Source organism: Macaca nemestrina, chromosome 15, assembly GCF_043159975.1.
Source record: "Macaca nemestrina isolate mMacNem1 chromosome 15, mMacNem.hap1, whole genome shotgun sequence".
Taxonomy (NCBI): domain Eukaryota; kingdom Metazoa; phylum Chordata; class Mammalia; order Primates; family Cercopithecidae; genus Macaca; species Macaca nemestrina.
Window position 1 is genome coordinate 10,296,934 of NC_092139.1, and position 18,101 is coordinate 10,315,034.

An 18,101-nucleotide genomic window follows, 5' to 3' on the forward strand; every position below is an offset into this window, starting at 1 on the left:
AGCGAGTGAATGCAGCAGGCTCTGGGTCACACAGTGTCCTGAGTACATTTCAGAGATATTCATGTGCAGGGGGAAGGCACTGGAAAGTTGTAAGAAAGGTAGGATAGGATTAGGTTCAATTTTTAGGTGATCAATTTACCATAAAGAGAACAGATTTGGGGAGTGGGGGATTGAACCAAGGAGCAGACGGACAGATGGACAAACACATCCTTTCTTTTTTTTTTTTTTTTTTTTGGAGGGGGACAGATTCTCACTCTGTCACCCAGGCTGGAGTGCAGTGGCTCAGTCTCGGCTCACTGCAACCTCCGCCTCCCAGGGTCAAGCAATTCTCCTGCCTCAGCCTTTCGAGTAACTGGGATTACAGGCACCCGCCACCACTCCTGGCTAATTTTTTTTTTTTTTAATTTTTAGTAGAGACAGGGTTTCACTATGTTGACCAGGCTGATCTTGAACTCCTGACCTCAAATGATCCACCCTCCGTGGCCTCCCAAAGTGCTGGGATTACAGGCGTGAGCCACCGTACCTGGCCAAGAACATCCTTTAAAAGGTTGTTCTCTCTGTTCTCTCTCCTCCTAAAACACACACACACACGCGTGCATGCGCTCGCACACACACAAAGCCACACTCTTACAAGCACTCTTTATCAGAGTGTACCTGGTACAACCTCTTTGAAGAAAATTTCGTATTATTCCTCAAAAGTGTAAATGTACATAACTTTGTAAGATAACTTCCTTTTTAGGACTTATCTTAGAAATACAGTATCAGTATGCATGAGTGTATAGTCAGGATGTCACTACCTCATTATTTATATAGCAAAAACTGGAAACTACCTAAAAATGTCCATTGTTAGTAGACTGCATTAAAGAAATTGTGACATAGGAAAAAAATGAATATTGACCATTCTTAAAAATGTTTGAAAAGTGTTTCAACATCAGTTAAAAGAGACAAAGTATATAATAGGATTGTATAGTATGAACTCTTGTGTGTAAAACAAATTACACATATACACACAAGTACACGCACTTTTATGCTTGCCTCTAATAAACATCGCTGTACAAAGATACAAGAATCTACTAAGAATGACTAATCCCAGGAAGTGAGACCAGTCTGGGGTTGGAGAAAACTTTTCTTTTCATTCTATCCTATTTTGCATTGTTTTATTTCTCTATCATGTATATAGAATATAAAATACCGGTTAATTTAAAAGAATTTATATATATGACATATGAATTTATAAATATGACATCTATGTCATATATGTATATGATATCCTTTGTTGTGGAGTGGGTCGATGTTCTTTCTTTCTCTCCCTGTGTCTTTCTTTCTTTTTCTCTTTCTTTCACTTTCTCTCTCTTTCTTTCATTTTTTGCCATTCTTTGCCAGAAATTAAACTCTGCTTTTTCTAATATCAGATCACTCTTGGAATCCAAAGGAAATAATAAATTCAGTTGTTTGGGATCTGATACAAGTCATGGCAACTTTGGAGAAAAATCTCAAGTTTTCTCTGCTATTTTCCACTCAGGAAGCCAATGGTGGGATGCCGGGGAGACCCACTTGGGACTGAATAGAATGTTCCGGGTACTTGAGAGGCTCTTCACATCCACAGTCACACTTCCTGTGCAGAGGTGAACAGCTGGTGGGGGAAGGAGGGAAGGCATTTCTGTCTCCATCTTCTGCAGTGGAAGCCAAGGTGTAAGCAGTTCAGTGACCTGGTCTGCTCATAGCAGATGGCCAGAAGTAGGACAGGGGTGAAAATTGGACCCTTCTCACCCTGGCCAGGTTTCTGTTCTACCAGTTTGACCTGTCCTGGGGATTGCAGCTGCGATACTGCAAAGAGACTACAAGAATCAAGAATCACACAATAGAATTCCACAAACCTTTTGCAATTTCTTGACATGTATGAATGTCTTGACGTGTATGCATACTATGCTAGGGTGACTCACCTCTTTCATAATTTAACATGCAAGATGTTATTTCAGGTTTTCAATTTTCACTTTTTTTTTTTTTTTTTTTTTTTTTTTTTTGAGGCGGAGTCTCGCTCTGTCGCCCAGGCTGGAGTGCAGTGGTGCGATCTCGGCTCACTGCAAGCTCCGCCTCCCGGGTTCCCGCCATTCTCCTGCCTCAGCCTCCCGAGTAGCTGGGACTACAGGCGCCGCCACCACGCCCGTCTAATTTTTTTGTATTTTTAGTGGAGACGGGGTTTCATTGTGTTAGCCAGGATGGTCTCGATCTCCTGACCTCGTGATCCGCCCGTCTCGGCCTCCCAAAGTGCTGGGATTACAGGCTTGAGCCACCGCGCCCGGCCTCACTTTATTTATTGAGCACCTACTGTGTGCTCAGATAGTATTCTAGCCACTAAGAATTCAGCCATGAACAAAACAGACAAAGACACGCTCAGTGCTTGTGGTTACTAAAAGAAACAAGCAACAAAGAAATGAATAATTTAAGAAATCATTACCATTGTGAGGCATGATCCTGCATGCAATTAAAAGGGAGAGAGACAGAGAATACCTGAAGGAGACCATCTGAGATTGAATGGTCAAACAGTTCTCTGGGCAGGGGACTTTTGACCTGACAATGAGGTCAGAGCCTGCCATGGAAGAACATTACTGACAAAGGGAAGCATGAGACGGCAAAGACATAGACGGAAAAGAGTTCATCATTTGAAGAGTGAAAAGGAGCTGATGTGGCCAGAGCTTAGAGAGAAAGGAAAGGAGGCTGGGTGTGGTGGTTCACGCCTGTAATCCCAGCACTTTGGGAGGCCGAGGCGGGCGGATCACAAGGTCAAGAAATCGAGACCATCCTGACCCACATGGTGAAACCCCATCTCTACTAAAAATACAAAAATTAGCTTGGCATGGTGGTGTGCGCCTGTAGTCCCAGCTACTTACTCGGGAGGCTGAGGCAGGAGAATTGCTTGAACACAGGAGGTGGAGGTTGCTGTGAGCCAAGATCACGCCACAGCACTCCAGCCTGGCGACAGAGCAACACTCCATCTCAAAAAATAAAAACAAAAATAAGAGAGAAAGGAAAAGAGAGTCTCAAGATACCAGATACCTAGGAACAACATAAATGCAATATTCAGAAATTATATCTAGCACTCAGTACAAAGAATCACATCATCCCCTACCCTCCCACTCCTGCCACACAGCTAGACACACTCGAAGTATTTTATAAGATTGACCAAGAATATAGACTGAGCTGCATTAGTCAATATGTATTTATCTGATTAAATTTAAAATGTATATACGTATGTATGTATATATGTATGTGTATGTATATATGTATCATTTCATTCAACATACATTTATCAAAAGTGCACATTCATAATTTAATTTTTAGAGTAAAAATAAATACAGTAACAGCTAATATATAATTTATCCTATCTTCTAGGTAAAATATTTCCATAGAGCCATTTCCCAGGAATGTGTGTTTTAAGAAAGTAAATTATGATTTATATGTTTCTAAATGTTCACTAAATAACTACTTTTTGAGTTGAGTAAATATTACTGTTAAAACAAAAAAACCTGTACAACTGAAAAGATTCTAATTATAAAATGCCCTAAAACTCAGCCTCAAGTCAGGGAAATCTATACACAAATGAGTCCATTTCTCACCTAGTAGACTGACAAAACGTTGAAAAAGCTCTTGGGCGTAATGTGACAAAATGAGAGGAAATGGGCTTTCTTGTACATTGCTGGAGAACATCCTCCAAAGCAACTTTCATGAAATTCTACATGTGAATACCCTTGGAACAATAAGTCCCACTTCTTCTAAGAATTTATTCACCTCCAGGATCTCCACTGGGTGTGATGAGGGGTAGTCTGTAGCACTGTTTGTAACAGAGGGGAAAAAAATGGATTTACCCCAATGTTCCATGAAAGAGAAAGACAGTGGATTTGAACCCAGGCTCTGACACGTAAGACTGTGTGAGTTGGCCGAAAACTTAACCTCTTAGTATCTCAGTTTCATAATTTGTAAAATGGGCATAAAATAACACCTACTTTATGCACATATTTAACAAATAAAAGGAAGGAAGGAAAGAAGAATCAATAAATAATCAAATAAGATATATCCATACAGGGGAATCCTATCAAATTATTCAAAACTATGATATATCACTAAATAAAAAATCCATGGCTCAGAAGACTATATAAGTAAAAATTGCATGCAAACGCACATACAGACACACACATGCACACACACACACACACACACACACACAAAATTACTTATATATAGACTATTCTGGAAGAAACTATTCACAGTGGTTGTTTCTGAAAAAGGGAACTAGATGATTCTAGGAAATGGAGATGAAAGGAAACTCTACTCTTCAGTGTATAAACTTTGTATCCTCGAATTTTATACCAAGTGTACCTATTACCTACTCCAAAAGAAATCAAATAAAATTTAATTTTAATGGAGTAAATCCAAACCTTTGATATTAATTGCTGTATTTCCTGATTATGAATTTGCAGATTATATATAAACAACTATGAGAAATTCTAAAACGTTCTACTGCTCAGAAACGAATCTACTGCAAAATGAGATGGGATATAGGCACAGTTTTCTATTTGTCTTCTCACATCTGAATACACCGTTCCATTCTTCTGACAGGAAGTAAAACCATTCATCCATTCAATCAACAAATATCAAGAATGTACTAAGGACTATGACCTGGGGATACAGCAGTGAACAAGATAGCCAAAGTCCCTGGCCGCAGAGAACTTACTCTAAGATGTAAATCATTTGTAAAATGGGCATAAAATAACACCTACTTCATGCACATATTTAATAATAAAAGAAAGGAAGGGAAGGGAAGGCAGAAGGGGAGGGGAGGGAGGGAGGAAGAGAAGGAAGGAAGGAAGGAAGGAAGGAAGGAAGGAAGGAAGGAAGGAAGGAAGGAAGGAAGGATACATAAGCAAATAATATATGTAAGATAAAACTTATATCTCTTAGAGTAAGTTCTATGAGGCCAAGGACTTTGGCTATCTTGTTCATTCCCTTTCTTACAGAAGAAAAACAAGAAAAAAAGAATGTATATAGAAACAGAGAAACAGAAAAAGAAGAGAACAAATGGCAGCAAATATTAAAAAATTGTTAAGTTCTATACATGAATTAAATTAGGTGATGTTCTAGAAGAATGTGAGGAGTCAACTTCAAATGTTGTAGTCAAGGCAAGTCATTCTGAGGCAGGAATATGGATGCCAAGAGACAGCCAGCCAGGAGAAAATCAGAAGTAAGAGCAGCCAGTTAATGGACAAGATGGATTCAAACTAGTGAAGACTTCTCCAAGAGGACAAACTTTCTTGGAAAGATTCCTATCCAACTTCACTTTACACCACATTGAATTAATGGATGCTGAAGACTAGACTAGGTTCGTGATAACTTCCACATTTGAGGCCACTGCTAGTGGAATGGAACCCAGACTCAAAAAGTGACTTTTTCACGGATTAGCCAAAATTTCTGCACTTTGGTGGAAAGAAACCTGGAAACTGAGAAATTAGTATATAAAGAGGGGATTCAAATAAGTATGATTTCTTAAAAGTTTGGAAAATAAATTTCTTTTATTGAATGAATGTATGGTGTTAAGATAATAAAATGAATTCTAAGAGTTGAATTGTTCTTCTAAACATGAAAACTTGTATTAAATAAAAGCATTGAACTCAATACCAGTGTTTTAACTAATTTGAGTTAGTCCATTCACGAGACTTGCTAGTTTTTCTTTGTATTAATCACAGCAGTATCCATTGTACATTTGAATGAAGGGAAGGAAAAACAAGGGCTTGGGCAAAACCAAAATAAGGTTGTACAGTTTTTGGGGGGTGAGAAGTGACATACACATGGTGATATCAGAGGAAAGTTTTGTAAGATGATGGTATTGGGTACACAGGAGTTTTTTCCCTAAGCACCTAATTTTTAAGTTATTTATATAAAATGATGACATAGAGCAGCTATAAGCAAAGATATTTTAGAAAAGCTATTTTAAAAAATAAGTACACTGGTCTGCAGTTTCCCAAACTTCAGCCCTGCACCCTTTGGATTTGCACTGCCTCTGTGTACTATCACCTGCCTCCAAAATTTTTGCCACTGCATGGTCATATAATACCTGCGCTGTAAGTTAACATGAATTAAGTTACTTTACTTTTTTAAATAAATAAGCCTTATTTAAAGAGGAAGCACACATTCTTACCTGAAATTGGAAACCAGTGTCACTTGAAAGAAAATGTAAAATTTAACATCATATAAAGTTAATTAATGCAACGAAACATGATGCTGGCAGCCTGAACACTCCGCACCTAAGTTAGGATGGTCCCCTCTAGGAAAAGTCCTAGTAGTCACCAACTCTTTGAGATATGTTGAGCAATAAATAACACTTTTTCTCATTTTATGATTGAATGTTGTTTACTACCATAAAATTCTCTCTCCAGACATATAAATCTCACATTTGGACAAACCTGTTAGAGTTAACAGGTAAAAATACTGTGGCCAGTCTTTTAATCAAAGGTCTGCCATTTTGGCTAATACATTCAAGTCTTTATGTTCTAAGATAGGATTTCACTGGAGGCTCCTAAACAAACCCAATATTACAAAAATATATCACAGAAGTCAACACTAAGAGGAAGACAGAATGCAACCTTATTTTTTATTATCAAAAACATGACTCTTCCGCTGGAATATGAGTGAATTAATTTCCACCAGGCCATGGTTCTTACAGACAATAAACTAAAAATATCGTTTCAACCTCTTACCAATAAAAAATAAAAATCAGTAGTATGACTCACTGAGTTTCTACTATGATTCAGGCACAGGATTAAGAGCCTGGTATACTCATCTTTCATATATTATCCTCATTTTTCATATATAAGTAAGGTAAAGATCAGAAAGAATAAGCAATTTTCCCTTAGGCCACAGAACCAATAAGCAGCCAAGCTGAGACCCAAATTAAAATGTGAGTCTCAAACTTATGCTATTTCCACCACAAAAAAAAAAAAAAAACTAATGCACAAATTAAATTGTATATGTGTATGTGTGTAGAATGAGACAGTGTCCCAGGAAGATTTCTAGTAGTTATAGACATTATTTAAAAATTTATATTAAAAGGCAAAGGAAATAGAATAGCTAAAACAATTTTGAAAAAGAATAAACTGAGAGGGATCAGTATGCCCTATTTCAAGACTTATTGTATAGTTACAAATACAGACATATATAGACATATCACTGTACATATATAAGGCATATAAAACAATGGAACAGAATAGAGGGCCCAGGCAAAGACACACATAAAAATGCTCAATGAAAGAAAAAACAACCTTTTCAAAAAAGTGCTGGAGTAACTGTGTGTCCATAGGCATAACCTTGACCTGAAATGCACACCTTATACAAAAATTACTCAAAATGGATAACAGACTTAAATATAAAAGATAAAACTATAACACTTACAAAAAAAATTAAAACATCTTCAGGATATTAGGCTGGCAAGGCAAGAGAGAGAGAAGATACCTGCAAATCACATATCTAAAAGGGGTTGATGTCTAGAATATATGAAGAACTTTCAAAACTCAACCGTTACAAAATAAGCAATCCAGGCATTTCACTGAAATGGGTATACAGATGGCAAACAGGAACATGAAAAGATGTTCAACATTGCTACCCTTTACAAAAATGCAAATTAAAACCACAATAAGATACCACGACACATCTAGAAGTATGGCTAAGATAAAACACAGTGACGACACCAAATGCTGGCAAGGACGCAGAAAAACCGGATCACTCACACGTTGCTGATGTGAATGTAAAATGGTACGACCTCTGTGAGAAAACAGCTCAGCAGTTTCTTTAAAAACTAGACACAACTCTACAACCCAGCAATTGCACTCCTGGACATTTGCCTAGAGGCATGAAAACTTATGTTCACATGAAAATCTCTGCACAAATGCAGACATTAGTATATCAGCTTTACTCATGATAGCCAAAAACCAGAAACAACCCACGTCCTTCAACAGGTGAGTGTCTAAACAAACTACATACACACCATGGAACACTACTCAGCAAGAAAAAAGAACAATCTCATACACACAACAACCTGAACGAATCTCAGGGGATTATATTGAGTTTTTAAAAAGGCCAATCCCCAAAGGTTACATCTGTATGGTTCTTTTATATTACTTTTTTTTTTTTTTCTTTTGAGAGGGAGTCTCACTCTTATCACGCAGGCTGCAGTGCAATGGCACGATCTCGGCTCACCGCAACCTCCACTGCTCACTGCAACCTCCACCTCCCAGGTTCAAGCGATTCTCCCACCTCAGCCTCCAGAGTAGCTGGAATTACAGGCACACACCACCACGCCCGAATAATTTTTGTATTTTTAGTAGAGACAGGGTTTCACCATGTTGGTCAGGCTGGTCACAAACTTCCGACCTTGTGATCTGCCCAGCTCAACCTCCCAAAGTTCTGTGATTACAGGCATGAGCCACCATGCCCGGCCTACATAATATTCTTTTTTTTTGAAAATTCTAAGACAGAGTCTCATCTTGCTCTGTTGTTCAGGCTGAAGTAGAGTGGGATGATCACGGTTCACTGCAGCCTCAACCTCTCAGGCTCAAGTGATCCTCCCACTTCAGCCTCTCAAGTAACTAGCACTACAGGCATGTGCCACCACTCCTGGCTAATTTTCTATTTTTGTTTTTTGTAGAGACAGTCTCACTATGTTGCCTAAGACCGGTCTCAAACTTCTGGGCTCAAGTGGCCCTTTTGCCTTGGCCTCCCAAAGTCCTGGGATGACAGGAATGAGCTACCAAGCCTGGACTCCATTTTTACATAATAATCTTGAAATGACAAAATGACAAAAGGAAAACAGATTAGTGGTTGTCAGGGGATTAGGGATATGGGGGACAGGGGCAGGAGAGGCAGCTATATAAGAAGACTGTGAAGGAGCCTCCAGGGAATGAAATGTTCTATATCTCAACTGTATCACTGTCAATATCTTGGCTGTTATATTGTCCTACAAATTCGAAAGATGTTACCATTGGGGAGAAAGTGGGTAAATGGCATGGAATATCTCTCCATATTATTTCTTACAAATACATATGAACATAACAATTATCTAAAATAAAAATTCATTTAAAATAATGAAATATTGATCTTAAGCTTTTCCTTTTGTTTAAGACAAAGTCTCGCTCTTGTTCCCCAGGCTGGAGTGCAGTGGCGGGATCTCAGCTCACTGCAACCTCTGCCTCCTGGGTTCAAGGGATTCTCCTGCCTCGGCCCCCCCGAGTAGCTGGGATTGTAGGCGCCTGCCATCATGCCCGGCTAATTTTTGTATTTTTAGTAGAGACAGGGTTTCATTATGTTGGCCGGGCTGATCTAGAACTCCTGACCTCAGGTGATCCACCCGCCTCAGCCTCCCAAAGTGCTGGGATTACAGATGTAAGCCACCATGCCCAGCCTGATCTTAATCTTTAAGAAGGCATAGTGGGTGGGAAATGGGAGAGGCTGGGGCAGGGAAGACCAGACTTCTGTAAGAATCTCATACAAGCTGCAATACATTGTCTCAGAAAAGTCACCTGCATCCTCTCCCTGGAGCCTAGTTAACAACTCGGCTTAAGCACACAAGACACACAGTTAACATGTTTGTTCTCTGGGATCCAGGGCATAAATAGAGGGTGAGAACACTAGTAAAATAAAGACAGCCCCCACAACTGCTCTGTAAAAATCAGCTCTCAAATACTTATTCAAAATTTAGCCATCTGCATGCTAGAAAGAAGCTATTTTAATTTAAAGATTCACATATATCATATGGCATTTCTAAACTCACAATTTTATTTTGAATTTCACAGGAACGGCAGTTGCAGGAGGGAGGCACCATAATCACTTGAGAGCTTAGAATCTCCAAAGGTTTAATTTCCACCCCACTAGGATCAAATTCCTAGAGTAAGAGAAAAATCAAACTTGTCCTTCCTCACTTCACAAAAATAGAATAGAAAAATATCCGCGGGCATCTTTTCACTTCAATACTTGACCTGTTACTCAGATTCATTCCTCTTTATGGTGATACATTAATCTCTTGTTAATAACACAAATCCAAAATTAAATTGTCAACTCCTTGAGGATGGTGATTGTATCTGCCTTTTTAAGGTGGCTTACATTAAGCTTAACACAAATAGGTACTCAAGAAATATTTGAGGAATGATAAAATAAATGAAAGAAAAGATATTCCAAGGAAAACTAAGTTCTTAAAATACCAAACAATTCCCCACAAAAATTACAAAGCTGCTTTAAAAATAAATATCTCTAGTCTTCTAATAAATATGATTTCGAAAATACATTGGCAGATGTGAGGAAAATCATATCACTAATTTGGTTTATGTCTATATGCAAAGTCACTAAATTGGCTACTCTTTGCTTAAATCAGTTTTGGGGATGATGATGTCAAGGCTGATTTTATGCACAATTAATCATATGATCCACGTGGACAATCAGATGAAGATGACCGAAATACCAGCTGGAAAACCCTTCTGACACGGAAACCATGTCAACGAAGCTGATTCAAATGAAGCCAAAATAATTGAGTCATCCTGACGGATGCATGTATATATACGCAGTCTATCTGGCCATAAATTTCCCTACTGGTAAAGTTATCCCAAAGCCTCTTGTTCTTAAAGAGTAACTAAACTTCACATATCTTACTGAACAGTTGCATGAGTTCATATGTGCATGTGCATATATATACTTAAATAAAAACAGCATATGATGAGGCTGGGCGCGGTGGCTCATGGCTGTAATCCCAGCACTTTGGGAGGCTGAGACGGATGGATCATCAGAAGTCAGGAGTTCAAGACCAGCCTGGCCAACGTGGTGAAACCCTGTCTCTACTAAAAATACCAAAAGTAGCCGGCTGTAGTGACACGTGCCTGTAGTCCCAGCTACTCAGGAGGCTGAGGCAGGAGAATTGCTTGAACCCGGGGATGGAGGCTGCAGTGAGCTGAGATCGCGCCAGAGCATTCCAGCCTGGGCAGCAGAGCGAGACTCCATCTCAAAAGAAAAAAAGTAGTATATGAGTTTATTCTATTAGTATAATTTTCATATCATGACTATAACTTAGTCATGGTACCATTAAAAATGCATGGATTCCTGAACATTTAAATCTAAAAACCCCAAATGCAACATGAAAGCCTTTGTGGCATACCAGGTCAGGTAAAACTATAAGTGAAAGAGTTAGAAAATGTTTATTTTTAAAACCTGTACATGAGCTGACCAATTTTTAAGATTTCTTCTCTGCCACAAAAGAAAACAGTCCCCAAGTTAACAAAAATACCTCCTAGTCCAGTAAATTCACTCATATTGAAGTTACCTGAAGAGGTACTTCTCCTTATTCCATATCTCTGCCATTTGTGTAGAATCTTAAAAAATCTTATAAAGGTGAAATCTTATAAATTCCTTCTATATCAACCATCAATGCCAAGCAACATTTGGTACTTGTACTAAGTTTGTTTTCCTAACTAAAAAAAAAAAAAAGTTCTTTGAGGATAAGAACAATTGCAGTAGAAACAGTGAAAATAATAACCAGTTAAGTGTCATTGTCTCTAACCACACTGGAAGTAGGAGTGAGAGCCCTAATAAACATTAATTGGGTTTTTACTGTGTCAAGCATTGTGTTAAGCTCTTTATGTTAAGCTCTTACTACGTGTTAAGCTCTTACTACCCATCTATTAGGTGAGTTGGGATTTTAACACAGTCACATGTCAGAGCCTATGTTCTAGTCACATAACCAGCCAGTGAGTTAGGATTTTAGCACAGTCACATGTCAGAGCCTATGCTCTTAAGCCACTACACAGTGATGGGGTCATTAATTTATTCCACAAATCTTCATCAAATGCCCACTCTGTGCTGGGCCCCGTACTAGGCACTGGGGTATAGCTACGATTAAAGAAGACAGAAACAAGTCCCCAGCCCTCATGAAGCCTCACACGTCCTAGGCAGTATATAGACAATACAAAAATAAATGAGGGAGGGGGTAATAAGTCTAGGGAGAAAAAGGGGCAGGGAAAGAAGGAAAGGAGAGGGAGAAGAAATAAAATAGAGTGGTCTGAGGCCAGGCGCAGTGGCTCACGCCTGTAATCCCAGCACTTTAGGAGACCAAGGCTTGTGGATCTCAAGGTCAGGAGTTCGAGACCAGCCTGGCCAACATGGTGAAAGCCCGTCTCTACTAAAAACAGAAAAATTAGCTGGGTATGGTGGCGCATGCCTGTAATCTCAGCTACTTAGGAGGCTGAGACAGGAGAATTGCTTGAACCCAGGAGGCAGAGGCTGCTGTGAGCCGATATCACACCACTGCACTCCAGCCTGGAAAACAAAGCGAGACTCCGTCAAAAAAAAAAAAAAAAAAAAGATAGATAGATAGATAGAGGCCTGAAAGCCCTCACTGAAAAGGTAGCAGCTGAGAAAAGGCCGAAGGAGGCGAGAGAGCAAGCCAGGAGAAGATAACTGGGAGTAAAAGAAAGGGTTCTGGGGCAGCACAGGGCCTCATGGCCCATTGTACGACTTCTCTGCAGTATATGAAAAGTCACCAATGGTTTTGTTACCAGAAAGGGATAACATCCAGACCCCAAGACAGGGTTCTTGGATCTCTCACAACAAAGAATTCAGGACAAGTCCATAAAGTGAAAGCAAGTTTATTAGGAAAGTAAAGGAATAAAGAATGGCTACTCCACAGACGAAGGAGCCCCAAGGGCTGCTGGTTGCCTATTTTTATGGTTATTTCTTGATGATATGCTAAACAAGGGATGGATCATTCATGCCTCCCCTTTTTAGAACGTATAGGGTAACTTCCTGACGTTGCCATGGTATTTGTAAACTGTCATAGCACTGGTGGGGGTGGCGCCATGTAGCAGTGAGGACAACCAGAGGTCAGTCTCATGGCCACCTTGGTTTTGGTGGGTTTTGGCCGGCTTCTTTACTGCAACCTGTTTTATCAGCAAGGTCTTTCTGACCTGTATCTTGTGCTGACCTCCTATCTCATCCCGTGACTTAGAATACCTTCACCATCTGGGAATGCAGCCCAGTAGGTTTCAGTCTTATTTTACCCAGCTCCTGTTTAAGATAGAGTTGCTCTGGTTCTCACGCCTCTGACAGCTTCAGCAGCCAGGTGACATGACCTTTCTTACATTTCCAAAGGAACACTTTGCCGTATTGAGAAGGCACTGGTGGGAGCAAGAGTGTAGGCAGAAAGTCAAATTAGAAGACTGTTGCAATGTTACAGGGAGGAGATGAAGAGGGTTTGGACCAGGGTGGTAGCAGTGGATAGTGTGAGGTGACAGCTGGATTCTAGATATATTTCAAAGATACAGCCCACAAGATCTCCTGATGGATTGCCTGTAGGGGTGGGAGATGAGGGGAGAAGAGTGAAATGACACCAAGGTTTGCTTGTGATGTTTCCCTTTGCAACCAAAATGCTGGGACCTCTAGTGGCTAAGATGGAGAGGACTCTAGGAGCAGCAAGTCTGTGAGTCATCCAAGTGGAGATGTGAGGTAGACAGGAGAATTTACATGAGTGGAGGTCAGAGAAGAGGTCCAAGCTGATAAGTCCTTGGTAGACAAGAGCGCAGAAATGTCACTTAAAGGCAAGAAACTGAGGGATTGTGTGTAGATAAATAGACCCGAGTTTCCATTCTGAACTTGCACTGTGGGCAAGCCATGACAATGATTGATGGAAAATCCTCTCCATTGCAAGGAAAGAAACGAAGTGAGAACTGTTATATGATGCCATCTAAGTCACACATTCAGCAGGTTAATGTCGTACAAATTGCCTGATTTGCCTCTCCCCTAAAAAGAAATTTTTAGTGCATTTTGTGGATTAGTCAGATAATTATAGACAGCTGCTTCCCTCCTGCCCCCAGCCCCCCAAATAGTAACATCGACATTCCTGAACAAATTTGGTACCTAGGGCACAGCTGGAGACCTCCAGGAACCAATGGGGATTAAGCTGGGGAATACAGATGTAAAGATATTGAAACTCTTGAGTTAAATGAATCGTATTTCATTAAGCTTTTTGATATTTAAAGAAGAGAATAAATCTATACATAGTTGATTGTTTAATCATTTAAACTCTTTAGGATTTCAAATGAAGGTGAGCACTTATCTGTCACCCATTTGGATGGGAATGTTTTTAGAACGTTTCCCATCCTGTTAAAAAATCACATGTATAAATACATATGTATATTATATATTATACAATATATACATATGTTGTATGTATATATTTATTCCTATGTATAAAAATACACACATACACATATATGTATATAATATGTAAAAGTTTCATCCATTGAAAAAATATGGAACTGCATAAACAGTTATGCCTTTGTACACTTCTACATACAAAGAGAAGGAAATAGATAATTTCTGTATCCGTCTACCAATCCTAATTCATCTTTGATTAAAAAAAAGATACAAGTAGAATCAATGTTCTAGACTTTCATTGCATTTTCACAAATATCTTATTTAATGCTCCCAAGAACATCACTAAATAGTATTCATTGTACAGACTAGAAAACTGAGGCTAAGAAAGGTCAAAAGTCAACAAGCAATAGAAGTAGAATGCGTTCCCTTCCCTTTCTCCAAATCTGAAGAAGCATTTATTCCTCGGCACAAGGAACAGCTGCTTACCATGAAATGTTTTTGTATTTAATAATAAACCCTCCCAAACATGGTCTGGATTCCACTAATAAAACTGCTGTTGTATTAGTTCCTAAAGAAGGTTATAAATGGCAAGACCATCCATGCACTATATAGTTCAGTGCATATTTCAGCAGGAACTTACCAAGTGCGTATTGTTCTAGACAAAACAAATGCCCTACCTCTCTTTGAGACTTGCACATGTTCATAGAATATACATGTCCCATACTGTTCTAGGCTATATGTAGCCTAGATTAACACCACTAACATTCCTTCCTGTGGACAAATGGTCCCCATGCCAATTCCCTACAGCATCCTTGACCAGTATTTGCAGCCTCCATTAAAACTTTGGTTTGCACTGTGTTCTGGCAACTATGTAATGAGCCTCTTTTGTAAATCATACCATAAGCATATTTTTAAAATTAACTGGCGAGAAAACCAATGCTAACAAATAAGACCAGATTTATTTGATCATATTTTTGACCTTTTCTCTCCATGAGCAATAACCATAATTCGATAGATATTCTGAAGTCTGAATGTGAGCACAGACAAAAAGAATAAATCTTGAGAAACTATACTGCTCACTAGCATCCAAAATGTTATAAAATATAAAACAAATACAAACTAAACTGTATTTCTGTTCCTTCTGCTTCAAATATCCGTCCATAAATGTTGGCGCACACATAGGGCTATGTTGTGTCAATTGTAATAATTTACAAAAAATAATCTCAGTTACCACAAACAAGAAAGTGACGGTAACCAGTCTTTCAAATAAATTACCATGTGTCACAATTTGGCATAAACTCTGATCCTTATGAATAATTCATATTTTGTGCATTAATAATGCATGTCCTCTTCCCATTGCAATGCTCCCTAACAGAGAATGGATGTCTCGTCCCAATTCCTTCCATTGACATGATGGAGTCAAGCTAAATTAGAATGGTGGGGTTTTTTTTAACTTACACCCCTTAAAATTGTAACAGTTGGCCAGCCTATAAGCATACCAAAAATAGAAAGTTCCTATTACTGTTTACCCCTTACATGGGAGTCACTCAGTAAAGTACCCCAACAATGGGTGTTCTTGCAGATGAGAATATTTGCATAGCAGAAAAGAAAACCAAGGAAACTTTGGCAGAGCTGATGGAAATGGTGAGTTCTGTTGCATCTCTCCCTAATTACATATGTATATATTCACAATAACACAGGACATAATTGCTAAAACATGGTCACCAGCAGGGGAAAAAAAAGAAAAGAAAAGAAAAAGACCAAAACGAATTAAGCAAGAGTTTTATAATAATTGTGGCTGTTCCTCCCCACAGGGCTTCCCTCTCTAGCTGAGTTTACTACTGTGAAATTTCTTTTCAGTTTTCAGTAGAAGTATCTGGCACATTAAAACAGTCCAAAGACTAAGTAAGAGAAAGATGCCAAATGACACATATTTGTAGAGAAAGTTATTCAATTTATCACTATCAATAGGGGCATTCCACACGATTACTGACATTACAATTATTTCAGGCATTACACTAAAGGATATTTTCTCTCCCCTCCCCACCCCCGCACCTCCCCACCCCCAGTTTTCACCCGCTATGTCTGGCCCAGACGCACAGGATCAACTAAAACAGCGACAACACTTGATAGGAGGCAAAGAGAAATGAGGGACCTAGTTTGAAATTTTTAGGAAATAAAAAAAAATCATTCCAGTCTCTCCCCTTTCTCTCAAGAATTCTTTCACCATCATTCAGGCCCAAGGAGAGGAAGGGTGGGTTCTCTCTTGAAGCCTCCTCCAGGGAAGAGCCAGAGAGAAAGGGGCGAAAGAGAGGGAGTTTTAAGAAAGCAGCTCGCCTGTGTCAACATCCGTCCCCAAGTGCCCTAAGATTCATTCATTCTTCCTTTCAGGACCTATGTAGGGAGCACTTGCGCTACGCCAGGTATTAGGTTCCACGTAAATAACCCTCCCCTGGACCTCCAGGGTGTATCACAGCAACAGAAATCCACCACCCCGGCTTCGAACCAGGGAAAATCCAGATTCAAGTATCTACTCCAGTTGGCCCCGGTCAGAGGCCAGCCCGCACCGCCGTTGACACGACACCTGGGACAGAGGCGGGGGAGTCCAAAGACACCTTACACTTGGCAGAAATCTCTCCCTGGGGTCAGAGGGCTCGTGACCTCTTTCACACCGAGTACGCGTGTCCTCCTTCTCAACCGGCCAGTCCATCCCCCGGAAAAGTTAAGTTGGCGGCGAGTGGGAAAAGAGGGGAACCGGGGGCATCCGGCAGGCACCCCCGCCCGGGTTTCTCAGCTCCAACTTCCATGGCTACCGAGAAATATTTATTTCGAGTAGATGGGCTCCAGTGGCTACTGAAGCCCAACACGCGGCCACCATCAGAAAGCCAAGTCATCCAAGAGATAAAGATAGATCCATTACATACCTAGACGCTGGCCTTACAGTGACAGCCCCGGAGACGCGGGTTTCGGCTGAGAAAGCCACCGCGTAATTCTCCGGCCCGCGGCCGGGGACTCTCCGTCCACCCTCCAGGGATGCTGGCTCAGGAAAGAGACAATCGAACCGGCGAACAGCAACACGGAGAGGATCGATACTCACCCCGAGGCGTCTGCTCCGGATCCTCACGTACCCTTGCTTCACTATGTCATTAAAATTGGAAGCCATCCCAGACAGCCGGTGACCCCCCTTTACCCAAGAGCGCGCACCCGAAGTGGCTTTGGGGAGGGTGGAGGGCAGGGTCAAGACAAGCAGTCGGTGGGAGAAAGTTGGAGAGGTGAAGCTGCTTCGGCGGCGCTGGGCGAGGCTTTAGAAGACGCACATCACTTTCTCTGTCCCCCCAACCCTGAGAGTGGGCGTCCAGCTTGCAGCCACTTTCGGGGAGCGCAGAGCGCGGCGCGGGGAGGCGAGGCTGGAGCGCCGGCGTCAGCTGACTTCGCGGCCGGCCTGCCAGGAGGAGGAGCGGCGGCGGCTGAGGGATCCAGCCCTGCCTCCTCCCGGGGCCGAGAAGGAGGAGGAGAAGGAGGAGGAGGAGGAGGAGGAAGGAGGAAGAGGAAGGAGGAGGAAGGGGTGGGGGACTGAGAGGAGGAGCCGCGCGAGTCCCAGCACCGGGCTGCGGCCACCCGCGAGCAGCCGCCTTGGAACGCGCTCCCCGCGCCTCCCACCCACCTTTCCCTCCCCGCTTCCCCTTCCGATCCCTCCCCTCCTGGCAGACCCAGAGCGTGCCCCCCCCCCCCCCCCGCCCCTGCACCTCGCCCACAGCCTACGGAGATAGCGCCCGCTCTCCTCGCTCCGGTGACTTAGGAGGAGAGGAAATTTCACTTTTTTCCAGCCGCCGCCTACCCCGCCTCTCCCTTCAGCCCCTGCTCTTTCCCCGAGAAGGGCCGATGTTGCGTGTGTGTCTGGGGAGATGGTGTTGCCGCGA

At 41.2% G+C, this 18,101-nt stretch overlaps 1 protein-coding gene across 2 annotated transcripts in view; it reads right to left on the minus strand.

The window, feature by feature from the left end:
* LOC105470641 (docking protein 5) overlaps positions 1–17,762 on the minus strand; it is a 174,025-nt gene extending 156,263 nt beyond the window's left edge. The window contains exon 1 of one of the 2 annotated variants that reach the window (XM_011722802.2): positions 17,279–17,762. In XM_011722802.2, the coding sequence (XP_011721104.1) occupies positions 17,279–17,344 (66 nt within the window). In that variant the 5' untranslated portion in view covers positions 17,345–17,762. Of the gene's footprint in view, positions 1–17,105; positions 17,219–17,278 lie in introns of those variants that run through there. The other variant, XM_011722803.2, reaches the window with a different exon arrangement.
* Positions 17,763–18,101: the final 339 nt, after the last annotated feature.